Source organism: Hemicordylus capensis, chromosome 2 (genome assembly GCF_027244095.1).
Source record: "Hemicordylus capensis ecotype Gifberg chromosome 2, rHemCap1.1.pri, whole genome shotgun sequence".
Taxonomy (NCBI): Eukaryota; Metazoa; Chordata; class Lepidosauria; order Squamata; family Cordylidae; genus Hemicordylus; species Hemicordylus capensis.
The window spans coordinates 122857337-122878869 of record NC_069658.1 but is presented as its reverse complement, the minus strand read 5'-3'; the positions used below and the strand labels follow the sequence as shown (position 1 = coordinate 122878869).

At 47.5% G+C, this 21533-nt stretch overlaps 1 protein-coding gene and 2 long non-coding RNA genes across 7 annotated transcripts in view; 2 read left to right on the top strand and 1 right to left on the bottom strand.

Annotated features, from left to right (window-relative positions):
- Positions 1 to 4973, top strand: part of LOC128341911 (uncharacterized) — a 69309-nt gene extending 64336 nt beyond the window's left edge. For 3 of the 5 annotated variants that reach the window (XR_008314659.1, XR_008314661.1, XR_008314658.1), the window contains 2 exons: positions 2985 to 3201; positions 3760 to 4973. This is a non-coding gene — a long non-coding RNA (uncharacterized LOC128341911). The remainder of the gene's footprint in view (positions 1 to 2984; positions 3202 to 3759) is intronic. The other 2 variants (XR_008314662.1, XR_008314660.1) reach the window with 1 other exon arrangement.
- Positions 4974 to 11231: 6258 nt separating this feature from the next.
- Positions 11232 to 21186, top strand: LOC128343654 (cyclin-dependent kinase 4 inhibitor B-like). The gene is made up of 2 exons (XM_053293084.1): positions 11232 to 11372; positions 18400 to 21186. Exons 1-2 carry the CDS (start codon positions 11232 to 11234, stop codon positions 18655 to 18657), a joined length of 399 nt encoding a protein of 132 aa, XP_053149059.1. The 3' UTR covers positions 18658 to 21186.
- On the bottom strand, positions 12795 to 17260 carry LOC128346352 (uncharacterized). Its single transcript, XR_008316923.1, has 3 exons — positions 17019 to 17260; positions 14654 to 15154; positions 12795 to 13234 (listed from the first exon to the last, which is right to left on the bottom strand). It is a non-coding gene; the product is annotated as an uncharacterized LOC128346352 (long non-coding RNA).
- Positions 21187 to 21533: the final 347 nt, after the last annotated feature.

Sequence of the window (21533 nt, the reverse complement as noted above, 5' to 3'; positions counted from 1 at the left end):
CCCTCCCTCTACTCTTCCCCCGCCGGTGCTCCTTTTTTCCAAAGTTCATCAGGGCAGCAGCATACCTCCCTGCCGCCCATTGCCCCCATTTACCGGATACAACCGGAAGTATCCAATGCACCTGTGTGCGCAGGCATGGGCATGGACATGTCATGCTGTTGCACACATACACACCATGCACACACAATGTGTGCGCACCTGTGCCAGCGCACACAGGCATGTCAGATACTTCCAGTTGTACCTGGTAAACAGGAGCAACGGGGCGGCAGGGAGGTATGCTGCCGCCCTGATGAATTTGTGGGGGGAAGGAGCACCAGCAGGGGGAAGAGTGGCGGGAGGGGTAAGTGCACCTTCCCCTGCTCTTAAAGCAGCACCCCCCTGCCATAGAACTGGCAGAACCGGCTGCCTTTTGAACTGGTTTGGAGTACGGATGGGCACAAAACCAGCTGGCCCGGTTGGGTTCGAGGCCGAACCAGCCAAATTAAAAAAAATTTAATTAACCTTCTACTGCCCTCGAGGGAGTTCCTGAAGGCAGTGGGTGGGGGTATCCATGGAGCTCCCCCCTCCCCTCACTGCCCTTCTAGATCACCCTTCGCCCCATTTTGGGCACTCCGGCCGGTTTTTGGCCTTCACCTGGCAGCCATGTGGCGCCTGCGCACATGGCCTCTGCGTGGCCCGGGCATGACATATCCTCTGTCATGAAGATGGACACAAATAACTCATTGAGCTTCTCTGCAACCTCCATATCCTTCTTAATAATCCCTTTCACTCCCTCATTGTCTAATGGTCCAACTGCCTCCCTTGCAGGTTTCCTGCATCTGATGTATTTAAAGAAGTGTTTGTTATTCCCCTTGATGCTTTTAGTTAAATGTTCCTCAAACTCTCTTTTTGCCTCCCTTGTGTCACCTTGCATTTCTTTTGCCAGAGTTTGTGTTCCTTTCTGTTCTCTTCATTTGGACAGGCCTTCCAATGTCAGAAGGAAGTCTTCTTCCCTTTATGGTTTCCTTGACATTACCTTTTATCCATGCTGGCATCCTCCTGGACTTAGTTGTACCTTTCCTCCTTTGGGGTATACAGTCTAGCTGGGCTTCTAGTATTGTGGTTTTATGTAAGCTCCATGCATTCTGGGGCGAAGGGACTCTCCTGATTTTCCCTTTCAGCATTCTTTTCACCATACTCCTCATTTTGGAGAAGTTCCCTCTTCTGAAATTCAATGTGTCTGTGATAGACTTCCTTGGTGATTCTCTCTCCACATGTTTGCTGAGTTTGATTGAATTATGGTCACTGTTCCTTAAAGGGTCGATGACACTGACATCATGCACCAGGTCCTGGGTGCCACTCAGGATTAAGTCCAAGGGTTATATTCATTCAATATCAATTGAATGAATGAATGAAACAGCTACAGACCAACAGATGATGATGTATAATGTGCATAGCTTAACATCTTTGCATTCCTAACTCTCCATGATATCCTCAAACACAGGCATTCTACCCCCATAGGTTCTCAATTTATACTTACCAGGGCAGTTTGAATGGCAGCCTGAAGGCTAAGTGGCAGCTGCAGAGGACAGTGTGCCTATGAGGGGCACCACACTTTAGCACACCAACGGAGACTTTTCTTATTCTGGCAGGGCTGGAACAACACTGATTCATTATGGGGGGAGGGACTTTTCCCCTGATCTCTGCAAAAGCTAGATGCAGCCCCGCTTCCTACCCATGGGTTGTATGATATGTCAGCCCTTCCTTATTTGTGATTGGCACGGCAGTCCTTCCTTATTTGTGCGGCCCTAGCATTTTCTCAGTCAAAAGGGCAGTTGTTTGTAGATTGCCTTTCTATTTGCTTCCCAGGGATTCAGGCTGTCTTCAGGAGTTATGTTGTAGCAATGGTGTTGTTAAGGATTCTTTGGGAGTGGCTGTTGTTGCTACATTTACTTTCTTTTCTGTGACTCTTGTTTTTGCTTTTGAACTTGCTGCCAGCAGCAAAGCATAGGACACCAAATGGTCACACCATTGATGTAAGCCCTGGTGTGGCTGCCGTGGCCATCTGAAACTGGGCCATAGGACTGCCCTGCCCAGTTTCTTAAGCAGCATAAGGTGTGAACATGATAAATGAATGATGGAGGGAGGGGAGTGTTTTATGCAGGTACTTCCGTGACTTTTTTTGTGGCTGTTGAAGGCATTCTGTTCAGCAAACCCAGCTGTGTGACTGGGTAATGCATGAATTGAGCCTTATGTATAGCGAAGGGAGCTGCTGGTCTTGCAGACAAGATAACTGGTGGCACTTTCTCATGGGCCTTGCTGCAATGGAGCCCAGCCAGAAGCCACATGCATGGAATTGTCCTCCCCCTGTGGGTTTTTAATATTTAAGGAAGGCCAGTCCATAATAAGTACAAAGACTGTACCATTCTATTCCAACTGGCCCCTGTTCCGGTACATTTAAGAGCAGATTGATCAGCAGATATCACCAGGAGTGGGTAACAAGGTCACCTGCTCATCTCTGCACACTGGAAGCAGAGGACCAAGCTGGCCTGAACTTTTCCTGGTTAGTAACCAGGAAAGGTTAGCTGGTAACCTCACAGCAGTGACTGGGAAGAGAAGGGAGAGGAAGGCTGTGTGGTCATGGTAACCTGTGTAAAAACTGTGTTGCGTGATAACCTGTGACTTCCTCCAGGGCATAACTAGGGGAGAGGGGGCCCATGTTCACCCCTCTCTCTGGCGGCCCCTCAGAGTGAGGAAGAGAATGGAGAAAATATGATGGGGATGAGCTGGAGTTCTTTGAACCCTTTTGTTCAATTATAGCTACACCCCTTCCTTCCTCCCTCCCTCCCTTCACAGGACTCCTGCTGATGCTCCTTCCTAGAAAAAGCACCACTGGGGTGATTTTAGGAGCTTGGGGGTGGGAGGGGGAGAAAAGTGAGAAGGTGACAAGAAAAGTTCAGTACCTTTATTTATATATTTGAGACATTTCTTATCCTTCTGTTCAGCTAACGGGCTCTTGGGAAATGGCAAGCCCACGCATACTAGTATCCGTCCTGGTTAAAACAGCAGCCTTTTTGAGAACGGAAAGAGATGAAAAGGCTACACTTTTTAAAGGCTTCACCTGGTGTTGAAACAGCATGCTATCTGACCTGGTGCGGAGTCGGGGCCTCACAACTGAAAAGGGTCACAGCTCCTAAGTCACCACCCACCTCACTTCTGAAGGTGAGAGGCCTGAAACTGGCCTGGTGCCTAACTCCTATCTTCTTATGTTAAGATGAGAGGTGCCGCAACTTAAATAGGGTTCTTTTAAAGTGTAATTATGAGCAGGCTGTAATTAATCAGATCAAGAGATTTACTGCAACCATCGTGTAATTATGCATGCTTGTCTGACATGGATATCAGTGAGTAAATCCGAAGGGAAATTTCCCTATTCTGGCACCACTATTTCAAAGAGATGCAAGACTGAAGGCAACTTAAGTTGTACCATATTAGCAAAGGATATAGTGAATAAACTTATCAAAATAGTGAATCGGCTGTGGTTTGAAAGCCATGCAATATCTCCTTTTTTTTGCATTGCGATTTCACTTGAGGGCATAACTTCTAACAGCACAAATAGAATGATTCCCTACCATCTTTGGACTGGGCTTCCTTAAATATTAACATTCCACAGATTTTATGCAGGCTCAAATCTTTCTGGAAGTTCTTCCCCCTCTCAGCTGAAAACTCTGCCCCTAATGGTAAATATGCTGATACTGTGTGTCATTTTTTTTTCATTTTTAGGAGAGAAGGCAATTTGCACATGCTCAGAGGCATTCTCGTCAGCCTGGCTCCCAAGGAGAAAATGTCTACCAGAGGAGAAAATGTCAGACAAAAGTGCCTCTATATGATATCTATGAAAATAAGTACCAGGGCTAAGTAATCCCTGGCTGAAATTAAGCTACTCTGTCTTGTCAAACTATGGGGGCATTCACATGACTGACAGGGCCGGCAAGCAGACAGGCAGGGGGAAGGCTTCCCAAACCTTGCCTTCCCCCGAGATGACCCTTCCCTGCTTGGTGGGAGCACCCTCTGTCATCCCACATGATCAGCCTTCTGCAGCGCGGAGCAGGGCAGATCGCTCTGAGGCTGGAACTCATTGTCCCAGCCTTCAAGAATCCCACATTGCACCGCGCACTGAGTGCAGTGCACTGGGGGATTCCCCCAGGGTCAAACACACGATCCTGGGGCTGAGGTTAAGGGAGCATTTGCACCCTTAACCTCAGCTATGAGCCGGGCTGCAGCGGTTTAGCACCGCAGCACCAAGTTCCACACGGATCCCGGCAGCTCTCACAGGCAGCCAAACCCAGGCTTGGCTGCCTGGGCTTGGCTGCTCGTGAGAACAGCCTCAACGTGTCTGTAGCAATTATTATTGTTGTTGTTGTTAATTCGATTTCTAGCTGTAAGTTTGGACTGCTCCCCTTTCCCCCTTAATTGGGCACACATCTCTACTATACAAAGTTTGATTGAGTCCTAAGCATGAGTTGGAAGGGATGACATTTTGAGACTGGCATTTTGATTTTCAGCAGTCATTCAAGTTTAATTATAAGTAATGCACAAGAAAAACTGATTTAACCTTCCGACAGCCAAACCCATATGATGAGGAATTTAGATAAAAGAGAGGGTTGGTGAAGAGCACAATGAATTAAGGATTTCCAGAATACTGGCACATCCCTCTTCTAAATCCATCAAAAAGCCACAAGAGTTCTATAAAAGCACACATCAAGGGCTTATATACCTCTGCAAAGTATTAATGAGTTCGTCTGCTCTTCTCAATAGTCTACTTGAATCCAACACCATAATTACCTGACCTAAATGGTAGCTGTTTTGCTAGTAATTTCATAAGGAATCTTTAAACTGAATAATTATCACAATTCTGCATTCCATGTTTGTCTGTAATTCATTTGTGCTTGGTCAGAGATTTGTTTTACCTTTTATTTAAACCTGAGTCAAAATATAAATTTAGATTATCTCAACAACATGATTACGTTCTTTATTTTTACATATTGCATCTTTCCCAGAATTGATGTGCCTGAGAAGACTAGGTGCATTTTAAGAATGGAAACAACTTCAGTGCTGTATTGTGAACATTAATTTTCAGACAAAGGCCCAATCTTCATACAAATATACAAAATGGTAAGAAGTAAAAATGTTCAACGTTAAAACTGGATTAAATATAAATGACTTCATTTAATATGATTTTTTAAAAAAAATGAAAGAGGCTGAATGGTGATCTATTTCAGTGCCCATCATCAGAGTAGCAGAATTCACCCATGAGCTGTGCACCAATCAATATGCACTATCCAGACCACAATGTAGCACAAACTGAGCAGGTATGCTGCAGAAAGACAGAGCTCCATAGGACACATACAGGCAAGGCAAGCCCCACATTGTAGGGAAAACTTTAAAAGCAAACAAATGCAATCACTAGCCAACATGTGCAGCTGTAAGAGAACGGAGGAAGAGCTGCACCCCTGCAGAAAGCCTGAAGTGCATTTGCAGCAAAGTCTAATTCCGCAGCTGATCTAGGGCAGAGACAGATAGGAAAGTGACCCTTTGCTTCTCTCCCGTCCCTTCCACCTCCCTTTTTGCTTGCAGAACTATGTCCTTGAGGGTCACACAGCCCTCATGCGACTTGTTCCTGGCAGGAAACAGGACTTTCTCAGGAAGGGAAGGGAAGCTAAAATAGTTTCCCCATCCCCCTCTGCCCTACCTTGACTGCAGAAGCCTTCACCATAAGTATTCATTGTTTGTCACTGAAAATGAATCCACTCTCATTTGCTACCAGATAATCTAACACCTCAGAAACAACAAAACTCAGTACCCCATGGGCTTGTGGGTATGGTGGTGGTTCGCACCCTATGTGCACTACACCACCACTCACTCTGGGCCACCTCGGTGCCCCACAAGTGGAGTTATGGGGCTGCTGAAATCCCCATTATTCCCTGGGGGGGAAGCTTAAAGACACGCAAACTTCACAAATTCTTTTAAAAATCACCCCGTTCACCAATTCCCTTGAAATCTGGATGGTAGCAGGCACCCATTGGGGCACTACCACCTGACCCATTCTTCTGCCCCCAAAACCCCTTTCTGCCCCAAGTCTGCCCCAGAGACATGCCAACTCAAAACTCCTTTAAAAAACAACCCTTTGCCCAATTGCTTTGAAATCTTCCTTGCACCCATTGGGCACTACCACCCACCACAACCTGCTCTGGGCCACCTTGGTGCCACCCTCCAAGGGCATTATAACTAAGGCTGCTGAGATCCCCATTATTCCCTATGGAAAAAAGCTTAAAAGACACGTAAACTTCAAAAATCATTTTAAATTCCCTTTGCCCAATTACTTTGAAATATGGGTGGTAGCTTCCTTACACCCATTGCGCACTACCACCACCCCACTCTTTTGGCCCCGGGACCCTATTTTTGATCCAAACCTATTTGGATTCAGATTTAGAAAATTCGGGTAGAAATCAAATCGAGGGTGATTTGGGGGTGGTCAGATTTGGACCCAAGACAAATCGGGGGTGTTTCAATTCAGGTACAAATTTTAAAAATCAATTCGTGCACATCCCTACTGGGCTTTGGGCTGTACTGGCAAGGCCACTGGTGTGCAGCCGCTGGCCTAGTGACTGGAGGGAGCATAGCCTGGGTAAGGATCTCACTTTCCTAGAGTTTTTTCCCATCTTGGTGGCGGTGAAGTTATGGGGGCAGCAATTCGCTAACAAGACAGTCTCCTTTTGGTGTGACAATGAGGCGGTGGTGCGGATTGTGAACTCACAGACTTCTAAGTCCCTGAGAGTCATGGGGCTAGTGCGGCCTTTTGTGCTGGCATGCCTGGAGCTCAATGTGCTGTTCAGAGCCAAGCACATAAAGGGGTCCAGGAACCAGGTGGTGGGTGTGCTTTCCCATTTCCATATTCAGATTCCATATTGCAGATTCTGGGAATTGGCTCCAGGGGCAGATTTGGAGCCCACCCGCCTACCGACGGGCATCTGGAGCCTTGGGAGGCTGAGGTGAATGCTGCGATAATGGCCTCCTTGGCCCCATCCACACGGGCGGCATATTGCCAGGCTCTGTTGCAGTTCCAGCACTTCACAAGCGCAGAGGGTGGGGAGCGAACACCCTGTTTCAAGGTCAGTCTGGTGTTGCGCTTCCTCGTCCATCTGAAAGAAAAGGGATGCCAGCAGAATGCTCGGCCAGCAGGCGGCAGCTATATCTTTCTTTGCTAAGGCGGCAGGCCTGCCTGACCCCTGTGGGGACTTCAGGGTACAACAGGCGCTGAAGAGGTGGGCTAGGGTGACTTGGCACAGGCCGGACTGGGGGCTCTCCCTGGATCTGACATCACTGGAGCATGTCTTGGTGGCAGCGGGGGCAGTGTGCACAGGGACTTATGAGGGAACCATGCTTAAGGCAGCCTGCCTATGTTCTTTGGGGCATTAAGGGTGAGTGAATCTGCATTTGACCCAGGCAATAGGGCACTGGCTGTGGCAAACGTTTCAGTCCTTAAGAATGGAATTTCCATTAGGTTGCATTTCTCCCAGACAGACCAGCTGGGGAAGGGCACCCTCATTCAGCTGGCTGAGGGCCGGGCTGGGGGCCTCTGCCCAGTGGCAGCACTGAAAGGCTACCTCAGGGTGTAGGCTGGTGGGAGGTCCCCCCTGCTCTTTGTGCATGACAGCGGCTTGCCCCTTATGCAGTACCAGTTCACTACCCCTTTTCCGCAGAACGCTGCAGGCAGCAGAGCTCCCCTCCAGTGCCCATTCCTTCCACATCAGGACAGCCTCCATGGCGGTGGCGGGGTGAGGGCCGGCCCGGAGCAGGTCCAGAAGATCGGCCGTTGACGCTCATTGGCCTATAAGGTGTACTTGAGGGAAGGGCTGTTCCCGGGTGGGAGCAGCCAGGATGGCAGGGTTTCACACACACACACACACACACACACACACACACACACACACACACACCTTTTCTTCTTGTAGAAGCAGCTCCTGAGGTGTGGGCAGACTCTGTGTGGATCGTGGGACACAATATTCTGTACTGGGTGGCCAAGAACTTGGTGGATCAGAGCTTGGGCCTAAGGCACAAAGTAAAAATACAATGAGAAGGTAGGCAAGGCCTCCGGTGTAGGCAAGGCCTCTGGTAGGCTCATGCCCCTCCTGGTGGCATTGGGGGGTGGGAGTGTACTCCCTGATCTCCTGGTGGTGCACATGGAGGAGAATGACCTTGCCAAACATCCAGCCTGGGTGCTGTGTCTTACCTGTCATGAGACTTGGTGGAGTTGGCATTGGCAAGGCCTTTCCCAGGCACCTCCATATGTGTCAATGAAATGCTCCTGAGGCTTCACTGGGCAGGTGCCAGGGACCAGTGGCCCATTGAGCGTGCCAGGAGAAAAGCTAACAGGGAGATGCAGAGGATCCTGGTGTGGCATGGGGGGTTCTTTATCCTGCAGAAAGGTTTCACCGTGGAGTGGCCAGATTTCTTTAGTGGGGATGATGTGCACCTGTCACCCGTTGGAGGCAGACTTTACATTGCTAACCTGCAGGCGGGCATCTGGGAGGCGCTGGCAGCCCGGCTTCATGGTGGGATGCGGGGGAGGCCAAGAGCTCATGGGGGTGCTCTCCCCATCCCCCACTATCTGTGATGGGTTAGCTGGACGGCGGGGGTAAAAAGGGGGTAGAAGGCAAGAGGGACCAGGCTGCAATTGTGGGTGCGGAAGGAGCTGGCCAATGGGCTTTGGTCAACCCCCAGCTGGGCAGCTGGGGGGGTGGGATTGACCGTGGCCCATACCCCTGTCAGTCTACTTTGCCTGGTCCTAAGAAGGGGTAAGGCCTGCCTGACCCTGTTAGGTAACTGGCGGGTCAGTCCAGGGAGGTTACAGCTGCCCTGACCCTGCCATCCAGCTCCCTGCACGAAGCCTGTTTTCAGATGCTGCTAATTTTAAATAAAGTTGTGGCTGTGTGCCTGCCTTGTGCCCAATTCCCAATACTTCTGTGTGTCACATCTTCCTTCATATCAACACAATATGCCTTTCAGCATCTTCCTATATTGCTGCTGCCCGATATAGGTGTTTCCCATAGTTTGAGAAACATACCAGTGGGGATTCGGACCAGCAACCTCTTGCTCCCTGGGCAAGTTACTTCCCTTCCCACCATTAGGTGGCTGGTCTTGTAGTAGTGAGCATGATTTGTCCCCTTTGCTAAGCAGGGTCTGGTTTCCATCTGGAGTCTGGTTTCCATCTGGGAGACTACATGTGTGAGCACTGTAAGATATTCCCCTCAGGGGATGGGTTCACTCTGGGAAGAGCATCTGCATGCTTGCATGCAGAAGGTTCCAAGTTCCCTCCCTGGCATCTCCAAGATAGGGCTGAGAGAGACTCCTGCCTGTAAACTTGGAGAAGCCACTGCTAGTCTGTGTAGGTCAGTGGTGTAGTGCTGCAGAGATAGTCCTGGTACTTTCCCCCCTCCAGGGTCTCAGCAGGTACACAAAGCCCTGGCCTTTCAACATGGAACAAATGTGCTGCTCTTGCTATTCCATGCATTCCTATGGCCACTTGGAAGGAACCAGAGCATTTCAGTGGGCATCCCCTGTCACTCATTCTAGTACATTCCCTGGAATTGACATGATCCTTAACTTCTTGTAACAGAACCCCTCAAATTATTGCAATTATCTAAGTGAGGGGTGTGGCATTGGGATGGGCGTAACTGTCAGAGTGGGTATGGCTATGGGGGCTGTCATGGAGACAGCCTGCACTTCTGAATTTGCAACTACATCACTGGTGTAGATGATACTGAGCTAGATGGACCAATCATATAAGACAGCTTTCTATGGGGGAGGATAGATGTTTGAGCATATCCCAAAGTTAAATGTACTCTGAATATAGTAAATTAGCATTCGGCAGGCCCCTTCTTGATATGCTAGTTTACTGATTTCAGGGAGCTTTTTAAAGGGAGCATTCAAAAATACAACACATGCAGCAGCCTTAAAAAAAAGGCGGGGGGAGGCACTGTTCAGAATTTTACTATCTCATTCAGTAGCAGCACCAGAAAAAATTACTGAAGGTCTCAGAAGGGGCAGGTCCGGGGGGTGGGGGGTGAGGAGGACCTCTTCACACAAATTAGTTCTTCAAAAGAAAAATAACTGCATTTCACATCAGTGCTTCCATCCTTAGTGAACCCATGAGGAACTGCTCTTAATATTTATTGGTGCTTTGATGGTAAGTACAACGTACATACAAGTTTTGGTATTTACCTGAATCCAAGACTAGGTTTTTTCCCCAAGTTTCTTAATATTAGCAAGCAAGGGATTGTCTTCAATTCAGCGTTTGTTTGTTGGTTGGTTGGTTTATTTTATTGTTAAATTTATATACCACCTTTCATTAAAAACAATCCCAAGACGGGATTGTTCTTTTCTTTTCAGGTAAATACAATATAACCTGTATAAAGGGGTAATCTTAAATTCAGAATAGTCTTGGATTCGGGTAAATATGGTACCACAAAAGCGGGGGGGGGGGTGGAGAGAGAGAGAGAGAGTCTAAACAAGTACATACTCATCTCTCTCTCTCTCTCTCTCTCTCTCTCTCTCTCTCTCTCTCTCTGAGTACAATATATATTTGAGTAGGTACAAATGCCTTGAAGTTGCCACAGAGAACCATGCGCCCTTCCTCCACCCAGAGAATGGCTCTAAGGCCTGCAGAGGAGTCCAGCGGAAACGAACCTTCCGTCTCCACAGTTCCATAAGCAGCCCCGAGACTTCGGACACCCTTTGAAGAACCTGTTGTAGCGCATGCGCTCTCGCGCTCTCCCCAAGTACAGTAATTCCTTATCAGCAGGGCGTGACAGCTGGCAGCCCGGAGCCAAAGAACTGGTGATCAGAGGCAGCGCGTCAGATCATATGCGGACATGCGAAGGGAGGAGGAGAGATAGCGCTTAGACTGAGAGACCGAAACAGCTGACTTCAGGGCGCAAGGTCGAGAGAGAAGAGAAAGGTAAGCAGAGAAGAGTTTAACGGACTCGAGCAAAGAGAATACGGGAAGGGGCGGCCCGCCCGGAACGGGTGGAGGGACAAAGAAGCGACAGAGGCGGCATCGGACAACTGCTTGAGCAGTTGGGGCTCAAAAAAAGAAGTCGAGCCCAGCGTGCTGGAGAAGGGGCGGGGCCTGGGCGAGCAGCGTGATCCCTGTCCAGTTAGCGCTCCTGTCCATGGATGGTGTCGGATCAAGCATGGATCCAAGCGGGCACAACAACATCGCACACCAGATGGCGAACGCTGCTGCCCGCGGGGATTTGGAGAACGTGAGAAGGCTGCTGGACTGCGGGGCAGACCCCAATGCGGTGAATTTCTTCGGCAGGACCCCGATCCAAGTAGGTCTCTCTCGCGGGCATAAGGAGGCGGATGGATCGTGTGTGCACATGAGGCAAGGGTTTAGTTAAAAGAGGGAGCGGGGCAGAAGAAGCCGGAGGCTCTTGCAGTGATGAGAACTCGTTGCTCTGCGGAGATCTGGCAAAACCTCCACACAGCAAGGCCACTTCCAGAGAGAGATCCAGTCCTAGTTTTGTTCTTGTCAACTTCATCATAGTCGCAGCCCGATCCCGTGCTCGTTTACTCAGAACGTAAACAGGTGCGCAGTGAGGCTTGCTTCAGAGTAAGCATGCGGAGAACTGGGCTGCACGGCTATACTCACGCACACCTATCCGGGAGTAGAGTTGCTTGCTTCCGAGTAAGCATGCACAGGACGAGGCTGCACGAGTCCGGTTCAAAGCGCGCGCACTCAGCGCTTAAGTCTCACTGAATTCAATAGGACTTCCCTAGGACCCATGTTCAGGGTTGCCAGGATTACCTCAAGCATCCAGTCTCATACGAACATGCCATATACTGAGTCAGACCATTGGTCTATCTAGCTCAGTATTGTCTTCACAGACTGGCAGCGGCTTCTCCAAGGTTGCAGGCAGGAATCTCTCTGTTTTGGTAGTTTGTTGGTTCAATAAAAAAATCTTGTCCTATAAAAAAAAAATCTTGTCCTATCTTGGAGAAGCCAGGGAGGGAACTTGAAACCTTCTGCTCTTCCCAGAGCGGCTCCATCCCCTGAGGGGAATATCTTGCAGTGCTCACACATCAAGTCTCCCATTCAGATGCAACCAGGGCAGACCCTGCTTAGCTATGGGGACAAGTCATGCTTGCTACCAGCATTCCTCTCGAGCACACTTCAACGATAAATCAGATCAGGAACTCTCAAATATAGCCCGGGAGGAAGCCAACTGTAAAACAAAGACAGGTCCAAAAGTCCGGATTACACTCCTATCCAAAAAAATGTGAGGAGGCTCGGTTCTGCTCCCCTCGCTGTGTTTACCACCCAAGCAAGCGGGGAGCGGAAGCAGTTGCGCGACACCTCCCAGACGCTTTGTACTCACCCTCTCGCTTCAGTACCAAACCGCCTCTTCAAAAGTGAGGAAAAGGTCTCTGGTGAGCCAGGAAAGCTAAATGAGGGATGCAGTTTACAATGCAGGGCCAAAAATATGAGACGCGGAGGACTCAAATATAGAGAGGCGTGAATATACAGATACCCGGACAAGAGAAACCAAGCAGAACTCTGGGAGAAATATTTTCTTCGGGTGTCGTTTTACCTTTTTAAACGTTAACATGAAAATTAAGACCATCAAACCTATCAAGAATATTTTGTTTACTTACTCGAAGTCAGTTCGAACCCCTTTCAAGGCCCGATCCTCTGCCATATCAATGCAAAATGCACTTTAATCGCCAAACATACACTAATCAGACGAGCCCGAAGGACTTTAGACATTAGACTAAAATCGGGAACTAGCAATCAAAGCCTCCAGCTTATTCATCTCGTATAGCAAGGAGGAAAGGTGATTTAAGAAACGACCTGGGGCTTCTCCAGATGAGGCTTCTATTTCATGTTCTATGTACTTTTTGTCCTTGTCACTGGGGTTTGAGGGAGCAAGCTGGATGCTCTGATTTCACATGGTGCTTCTTGCCACACCGCTGTGGACGTGCTTGAAACATGGGCGTCTCCAGAGCACAGAGAGAGGAAACGCTGGACAGAAATCGAGTATCATTTGCAGCCTAAGACAGTGCATTAAATTGATACAGTCACAGTGATAACTCGGAATAGATAGAGTAAAGGCGATGTCCCCAATCTTAAACCGCCTACTTGAACTCTCTGGCCCTCTCTGCCATCTGTTGGGCGCCATGCAGGGAAAGCTGCCTGGATCATAAAAAGACATAAAATAAGATTTGAATGCCTGCAAGTAAGCACTCATGGTTGTGACTTCTGCGCTGTAATCTTATGCATTCTTGCGTCGAAGAAATTGTAAACAATGGCTGACTTCCTGCGTAACTTGCCGCAGAGGCGCCAGGTTTTTCAGTTGCGCGAGTGTGTGGGGGGGGGCGGTATTTTCCGCGATCTCCCTTCACTCTGCCGCCTCCTCTAGAAACTATTTGGGGGAGCCCCGAGGCTCCCGCAACTCTCGGGACATAACTTCTGGCACAAGCCACTGCAAAAGGAGAAGGGCAGAGAACCAAAATTACTCCTCCGCTCTCACGCACCGGGAAAACCGAGCGAGTCTGAGGCAGCCTGGTCAGGAAACTGGCCGTAGTTTACACTGGGATCAGACTAGAAATCTCTTCCTTGGGAAGAAATGTCCCCTTGAGATAGATGGGGCTTACTTCTCGGAGAATGTGTGTAGGGTCAATTTGCAGAGGGCTCGCGGAGCGCGCGGTGTTGGTTTGTTGCTGCCTAGCCAAGTCTTGGGTTCTGACTTACAAAAGCTGATGGCAACATAAATTTTGTATTTAAGGTGCGGCAAGATTCTTTGCTTCCAATCAGGGTGCCTGACCCACTGATTTGAATGGGATGTAATCCTTCTTTTAAAAAATTACCCGCCCCGCGGATTGGGCTCAGTGACTTTAATCAGCTATCTGGGCTTCAGCAGGTATTTTTATTTAGAGGGGGCCGGGGGGGGACAAAGTGTGGTCATAAAAGCAACTGCTGCTCCGTGTTCATCCGGCCATGGATGCGGAGGACTACCCCCTTTGCATCCCTCATCGCTCTTGGACGCCCATAGAGGGACACAGACTGCTATAGACACAGAATGAAATCATTCTGGATAGATTGTTCTACACAGTTTAAAAAACTTGAAGGTGAATTGAAAGAATATTCTAATAGCCTGATCCTAACCACTTCGGAGGGAATTCCTAATTAGTGTAGTGGTTAGAGTGCTGGACTAGGACCGGGGAGACCCGAGTTCAAATCCCCATTCAGCCATAAAACTAGCTGGGTGACTCTGGGCCAGTCACTTCGCTCTCAGCCTAACCTACCTAATCTACTTCACAGGGTTGTTGTGAGGAGAAACTCAAGTATGTAGTACACCGCTCTGGGCTGGAAAACTTCCAACGAAATGTGTATGTCATTGGGTTATTAATCTGGATAAGTGGAAGTAGCCTGGATCTATTTGGACAAGGGCGGGGTGGAATACACTTAAAGCACATTATTACCCAAACTTAAAAAGTCATCCCCCCTACTCTGGTAGGGATCTCTGCTCTCCAAAGGGAGACGCTTTTAACTTTCTGTTCGCCGGTACTTTCTGATGACCTGATGAAGTCTTGTGGAGGAAACGCCCCTTACCTTATTAAATATGTTAATCTTCCTTACGGTCTGTAGCAAGCAACCCAAAGATAAGTCTGTTAGTCAAGAGTAGACCAAAGGACCAAATCGTTTGTTTGTATCACACTTTTGTTTGCCAAGCATGGGTTCCATAGGGAAAATGAGAGTACATGCTGAAGAAGGCCTGCAGTCCTATGCCCTCTTACTAGCAAGCAGATCCCACTGAAATCCGTGGGACATACTTCCGAATAAACTGCTGTAAAACTGTACTGCCAAATCTCTCCCACTGAAACGAAGGAACTGGTGAAGAGTGCTGCACTTTGGTTCGGTCGTGTCCCATCCTTTCCTCTCAATGTCTCTACATGTTGAATGGGACGCTTGCAATGGTTTTAACCAGGCTTCTAACCAGTTCAAGGGGGAAAGTACGTACATTACAGGAGCAAGGAGGAAGGGTACTGAAGAAACCGCCGTGTCAGAAGCGAGGGATCTCATACAAGGAATTGCGTCTTTTATACCTCAGTGCTGCAGAAGAGATAGATAGATAGATAGATAGATATTATTCATTCATTCATTCATTCATTCATTCGATTTCTATACTGCCCTTCCAAAAATGGCTCAGGGCGGTTTACATAGAGAAATAACAAACATATAGATATTTTCAGCTTTCATTTCTGCCTTAATCATGATTCTTTCTACCTTTACTGTAGAAACCGGTTTCCGCTGTGCACTCTATAGGGAAGAAGGATAGATTAGATGTTTACATCAGCCCTTTAGCAGATTTAATTCTAGTATGACGATAACAGAGTGCGGCCACAATCCTAAACACACTTCCCAGGGAGTAAGCCCAACTCTCTTCCCAGTAAAAATGCATAGAATTGAAGTAGGGAATCTGCAGTTTGTCCTAAAGTGACAGTTGCCTGCAGACAACAAGAATAGCCAGGGCTGCAAACAGAGGGAAAGCTTGAGCAGCAACTCCTCACTTAAACTGAGGGGGGCACACTTTGGGGGGTTGTTAGGGGGAGAAAGACATTTTTTTGCGGGGAGGCGTGGGTTATTACGTTGACGGGAGGAGTTCAATAAAACGAGGGGGGAGCTCCTCGAATGGGGGGATCTGCACCCCAGACAATGTCGGTTGCGCAGACTTGGTTGATCCTGGCTATGATCCACTAAACATTCCCCATCCCTTAGCTTTGTTCTTTGTGTGCAACTGCATTAGGAACTGCGGAAATACGTCCCAACGCGTTCAGTGGGTTTTCTCCAAGTAAACGTGCAATGGGATTATTGCTTTCAATTGGAATCTTGTCCTTCCAAAATGAGGATTCCTCCTTCTAGTCTATATATTTATGTTCTTGGAAGTCAGCCGCTGCCTTTGAGCTTAACGAGACTTCTTTGTAAACGTGAATCTAGTTCTCAACTATGAGCAGGATTGTAACCGTAGGGCACAACTTAAAACGGACAAGCGGTAATTCGTCCGTTTCAATGAATTCAAATTCTCTCTTGAGTTAAGAATCATCTCTCTCTCCTCCTCCTCCTCTCCCCCGCCCCCGTTTCTTATCTGGTCTTCCTTTCCCGGTTTTGTTGCTCTGTGAGTGGGTGTAGTTACCCAGTGTGGCTTTTTTAAGTGCGCCTGCTTTAGAAACAATACAGTGTAGGTACTGCCTCCGCCCGACTGGGCTGGAAAGACGGCCCTCCTGTTCCGATTTGCGTCTTCCCGCCCTCTTTTAACAGTCCAGTCCACTTCCCAGATGAGTTGCAGTGCAAACCAATGGAGTCCAATTGTTGAGGGGGTTAAGTGGGCTGTGGATCGAGATTGCAAACGCAATCTCGACTGAGGTCGACTGAGACCCGCTCTGCTTTCGGAATTTGCTTGGGTTTGTCGGCCTCTTTACGCTCTGACCAAACCCTTTGAATAAACAGTCTATGTTTAAAGAGACCTGCAAAAAAAACCAAAACCAAAAACATTCTGCAGCCCCAGGCCTTCAGCAAACGTTTAATGTCATGACTTGTCAAGATAAGAGAAGGCACTTTCTCTCTCCTTCTTTTCTTCGTCCCCTGCGGTGACGTCACAATAGGACTCCCTTCCAAATCAACATGTTTGATAGAAAACTGAAGATCGCCTCCGCCTTCTTTTCTTCGCTCTTCAGCTTGCTTTCTTCTCCTTTTCCTTTCCGCCCAAGCGACCCTCCCCACTTCTCTGTATCGCTCCCAGGTGGGTGGCTCCGATCGGCCCCCAAGAGGCCCCGCTCTGCAGTTCTGGCTGCGAGTCAGGCTCGGGCTGCTGCAAGCAGGCCTCCCTCGAGCCCAAAATCACTGGCCCGCCATACGGAAAAGAGTTGGTTCCCGGCTGCGATCCTGAGCATCTGACTTAGGAGAAAACATCACTGACCTCCAGTGATGTAGCTGCAAATTCAGAAGTGCCGGCCCCCTACATGACAGCCGCCACATGGCCATGGCCATGCCCACCCCACCAGCCAGAGAGGCCGAAAAGTACCGGCACTGCGTCCTTGCGCTTCTCCCCTCCTCTACCCCCTGCGGTGACGTCACAATTAGACTCTCTTCCAAATCAACATGTTTGATAGAGAACTGAAGATCTGCTGAGAGACCCGGCCGTGGGGAGAAGTTCGCAGAAGCAGGGCGTGCTCGGAGGTGGCGCCCTCTTGGTGAAGCATTCTGCCAAGGAGGCCCACACTCTTCATTGTGTGCGACACACACACAAACCAGAGAATGTATACAGTTTGGGGGCTGACCTGGAGTTGCCTTTTTTGACTGTTAACTACATCTGTCTAGTGGACTTGTGGCACCATCCAGGCTGTGAGTCCTGCCTAACTCCTGGGGGTGGGGGGCGGCTTAAGTTAACCTGGATGCTGCCGCGCGTGCATGCTTGTGTCTTTCGTAGGCACACTTTCCCTTCTCTTCTCTTAACGTTTTTCCCGTAGGTTTCAGGATCAACCCAGCCGGTGAGGTATCATATCTGAAAAATAACAAATCATATCCAGAGAGAGTTCTTACTTTTAGCAACCTTACGGGGTTTCTCGGAAACCAACTCCCTTATATGTACATTCCATGGAAGGAAATGTCAGCAGCACCTCAGATATATTCTGAGGCTTCTTTTCGATTCCTAGGACTGGTTTCGGGGATCCCCTCCGGTTTTCGTATCAAAGCAGCAACCGCTCTCCATTCCTTTTTCCTGCAGATTGTGGCGGCTGGCGGGGGGGACTATGTTTCAGGTCTGTTAGCAGAAAGTGCTTCGGTCTCTTGCGATGCATTTCGGTGCAGGTTGAGTAATCTACTCCAGGTTGAGTAATCTACTCCAGGTTGAGTAATCTACTCAACCAGCACCGAAATGCAGTCCTCAAGCAAAACTGCAGTCCTCAAGCAAGTTACTACGAAATAACCTTTGGAAACCAGCGAAATTCCTTTGGAGTAAACAGCTTGAGGCCAGATAGGGGTCTTCTACTCTCAATTTTGACATTCTTACACAGCACTTTTAAAGAGAAGACCAAATACTGGGTACAGCAATTCAGGGGACAATATACAGATCACAGAAACAAAACAGTTTATTTTATTTTTTTAAATCCCCAAATGATTCTTTAAGCCAGATTCATTAGGGTGTGAATCCGGGGTGATTCAGTAGTTTAGGATCTTAATTGTCACGGCTCCCCAAAAATTGCACAGGAGTGTAGGAACTCCAGAGGGCAGCCCTAAAGCTTGGTCTGAGGATTCTGTTTCCCTGCAGCTAACTAAGGGGCTTTTCTCCTCCCGACCAGGTCATGATGATGGGAAGCCCCCGAGTGGTGGAGCTGCTGCTGCAAAGAGGAGCGGATCCCAACCGGCCGGACCCCGCCACCGGCACCCTCCCGGCCCACGACGCGGCCCGAGAGGGCTTCTTGGATACGCTGCAGGTGCTGCACGAAGGGGGCGCTCGCTTCGATCTGCGGGATCGGTGGGGCTGTCTCCCGCTGGACCTGGCTGAAGAGAATGGGCATAGCCACGTGGCCAATTACTTGCGAGGCTTGCCTGGTTGAGGTTGGGGCTCCACCTCCGGCTACAACGAGGAGGGGGGCGACCCCTAGGAGGTGAACTAGGAGCTCAAAGATTGCACTGCCCAGATGTGGAACCTTTGGGTGGGGGGTCTATTATTTATTATAGTATGGATCTCTCGAGATCTCCTGAGGGGTGAGCTGAAGTTGCAGGACTGCTAGCACACAGCTCTAGGTACAGTCATAGAAACACTGCCTTATTTTACTTGGAGAATGAGCATGTCGGGTAGCAGGGTGGATTCATAACTTCGCCTATTCATGCTCATTGTCTATGTGCAGGTCATTTTTTAAAAAAAATTGGGGGACCATGCCAACCCCCTACCTGCACCTGGTGCAGTGAAGTAGTTGCAAATTCAGAAGTGCCGGCACTCTCCATGGAAGCCCCCATGGCCATGCCCACCCGCAAAGCCGGTGGAGCTGAGAAGTACCGGCGCTCTGTCCCTGTGCGTGCCCCCTCCACTACACTTACACCTTGTGCTACTGTAATATGACTAGTGCTTTGGAACCTAGCACTTGGGAGAATGAAGAAGATGCCCAACAATAATCTCCTAACTAATGCACTACTTGGATATGGCTTTGTTTTTTATTTGCACTTTTTTTTAAACTTGAAGACAAGTACATCCTTTACTTGAAGGATGGCTTTTGCAAGACAGTTTGATCTGAGATCTGAGTTTTTCGCCCATTCAGTGCTTCTTACTCAAACCAATTTGAATTCCAGTTCTTCCTTTTCGGTCTATTGACTATATTCAAGTTGGATATAATCCTTGTTAACTTCATAGCATATGCTTTCAAGGAAGCATATTGGTGAGAGGCTGGAAGTATTAAATATGCAATTAGTTAATCACTTGAACTGAGAGCATCTTTATTTATATTTGTATCCTGCTCAGGGTTTGGGCAGATAACATTACAGACACAGAGAACAATCTAGAGAAGGTGACACCTAAATCAGGGGAATAAAGAGGACAGTTAAACAGGTCATTCCCACTTATTTTAGGCTGAAATTTTAATTTCAGCAAGACTTTTGCACACTTGCTTGCTCTGGAAATGTTGATCTAAAAGGATACATTTGGGCCCTTGTTGCTCCCCCTGAAAGGAACTCAGTAGTGAGAGAGATGTAGGTATATCTTTTTATTTAGGCTGAGAAATAAGCTATTTCAAACTAAGTTCTCAGAGACATATTTTGAAGTCAAGGGTCTCAGGTTTTCCTGCTGCTTAAGGAAAACTGAGTATCCTTAAAACATTACTTTTAATGTTCTGTTCTGCTAACCAGTGAGGAGCATAGTTTCTGCACTAAGAGAGATTGCACAGTCTACCTTCTCAGGAAGAGAAAGTATGAAGACTTCTCCCTCCCTGCTTAGAACCAAAGCCCACTTTATACTGTCCACAGGGGTGCAATAGAAAATTCACCATCCACAACCATAAAATGCCTTGTCATGTAGATGATTGTCATGGAAATTCAAACTTATGATCTTTGTGTACAGTAAGAGACAATCTATTGATTACACCTTGGGGATGGAAAATTTGCTATTTTCTGCAGCACCTACATGTCTAAAGTAACATGTAATCCAGATCTTAGAGATAGGGTCTTGGTGGAAAGGTTACTGCTGAATTATTCTATTGTCCATATATAGAAGGGACTGAGGCAGGAGCTTAGTGGTCAGTAGGTAACTAACTATCATGTAGGATCTGCTTGGTAAAAGAATTAACACTAGGTTTAAAGAGTTCAAATGTAAATACGGCTAAAAAATGCTATGCCCATTTCTCTAAGAGTGAACCTCATTGAACTCAAGAGAGTCTCATTAACTTCAGTTGGGATCACTCTTTGGTAAATGTGTATAAGATTATAATCTTAATTGTATTTGAGCTCTCTAACCCTAGTATTTATGTCAGTCAGGGGCTCCATTCCTCAGATATTATTGATATTATTAATATCTGAGTCCTCAGATATTATTGGACTACAATTCCCATAATCCCCAACCATAATGGTCTTTGGGCATTATGGCTGGGGATGATGGGAGGTGTAGTAAAACATCTGGAGACCCAAGATTGGGAATGTTGATCTAAAAGGTGATTGCACCTTTTCAAAAACATCTGTAGGGTTGCATGGGGAGTTATGGTCCATCAAACACTTGGCTAGTATTCTTAACCTATGACATACAATTCTGTCTTGTATTTATTCTTAGCCTATGACATACAATTCTGTCTTGACATACAATTCTGTCTGAGTTTACTGCTGCTTATTTATATTTGTGTGCTAAAAATGTTTAAAGCATTGATTTTGAAGGTCTTCAGTGTAACTGAATACACAACCAAATCCTACCAGGCATGTTGATAAACTGTAAGTCACAAAACATTCTGATCTGTTTATGCAATCCTGCTTTTTTCAAGTTGTCAGTTAAATAAATCTAGCATGAGGTAACTGTTTTAGACCCATTTTATTGATTAATTAGGTAATTTATTATTTAAAACTGGAACAGCAAACCAACTTTTTAATAAATAAAAACTTAACAAGCAGTTTTTTCCTTTGCTGTCATTTTACACACACACACACTTTTCTCATTATGCTTTCAAAACAGGTAGCAGCAACAAGGGATACATACCCTTCACAAAACATCTAAGAACTGGGTTACTCAATCTCACAGTGGGAATCTGCATGCTGTGGGATGTTCCCCTCTTGTCAGACAGATTGCTTAGCCCCACAACTTGCTGGATAAATTTTGGCAATCAGGTGCAACTTTATGTGACAATAAATGTTCTTAAGCTACCACGTAACTCTATTTTGGAGTTTCACATAGCATTCATGTATCAGCAGCAGCTTGCAATGAAGCAAGAAAACTCACAACAGGATGGCCAACATTCAC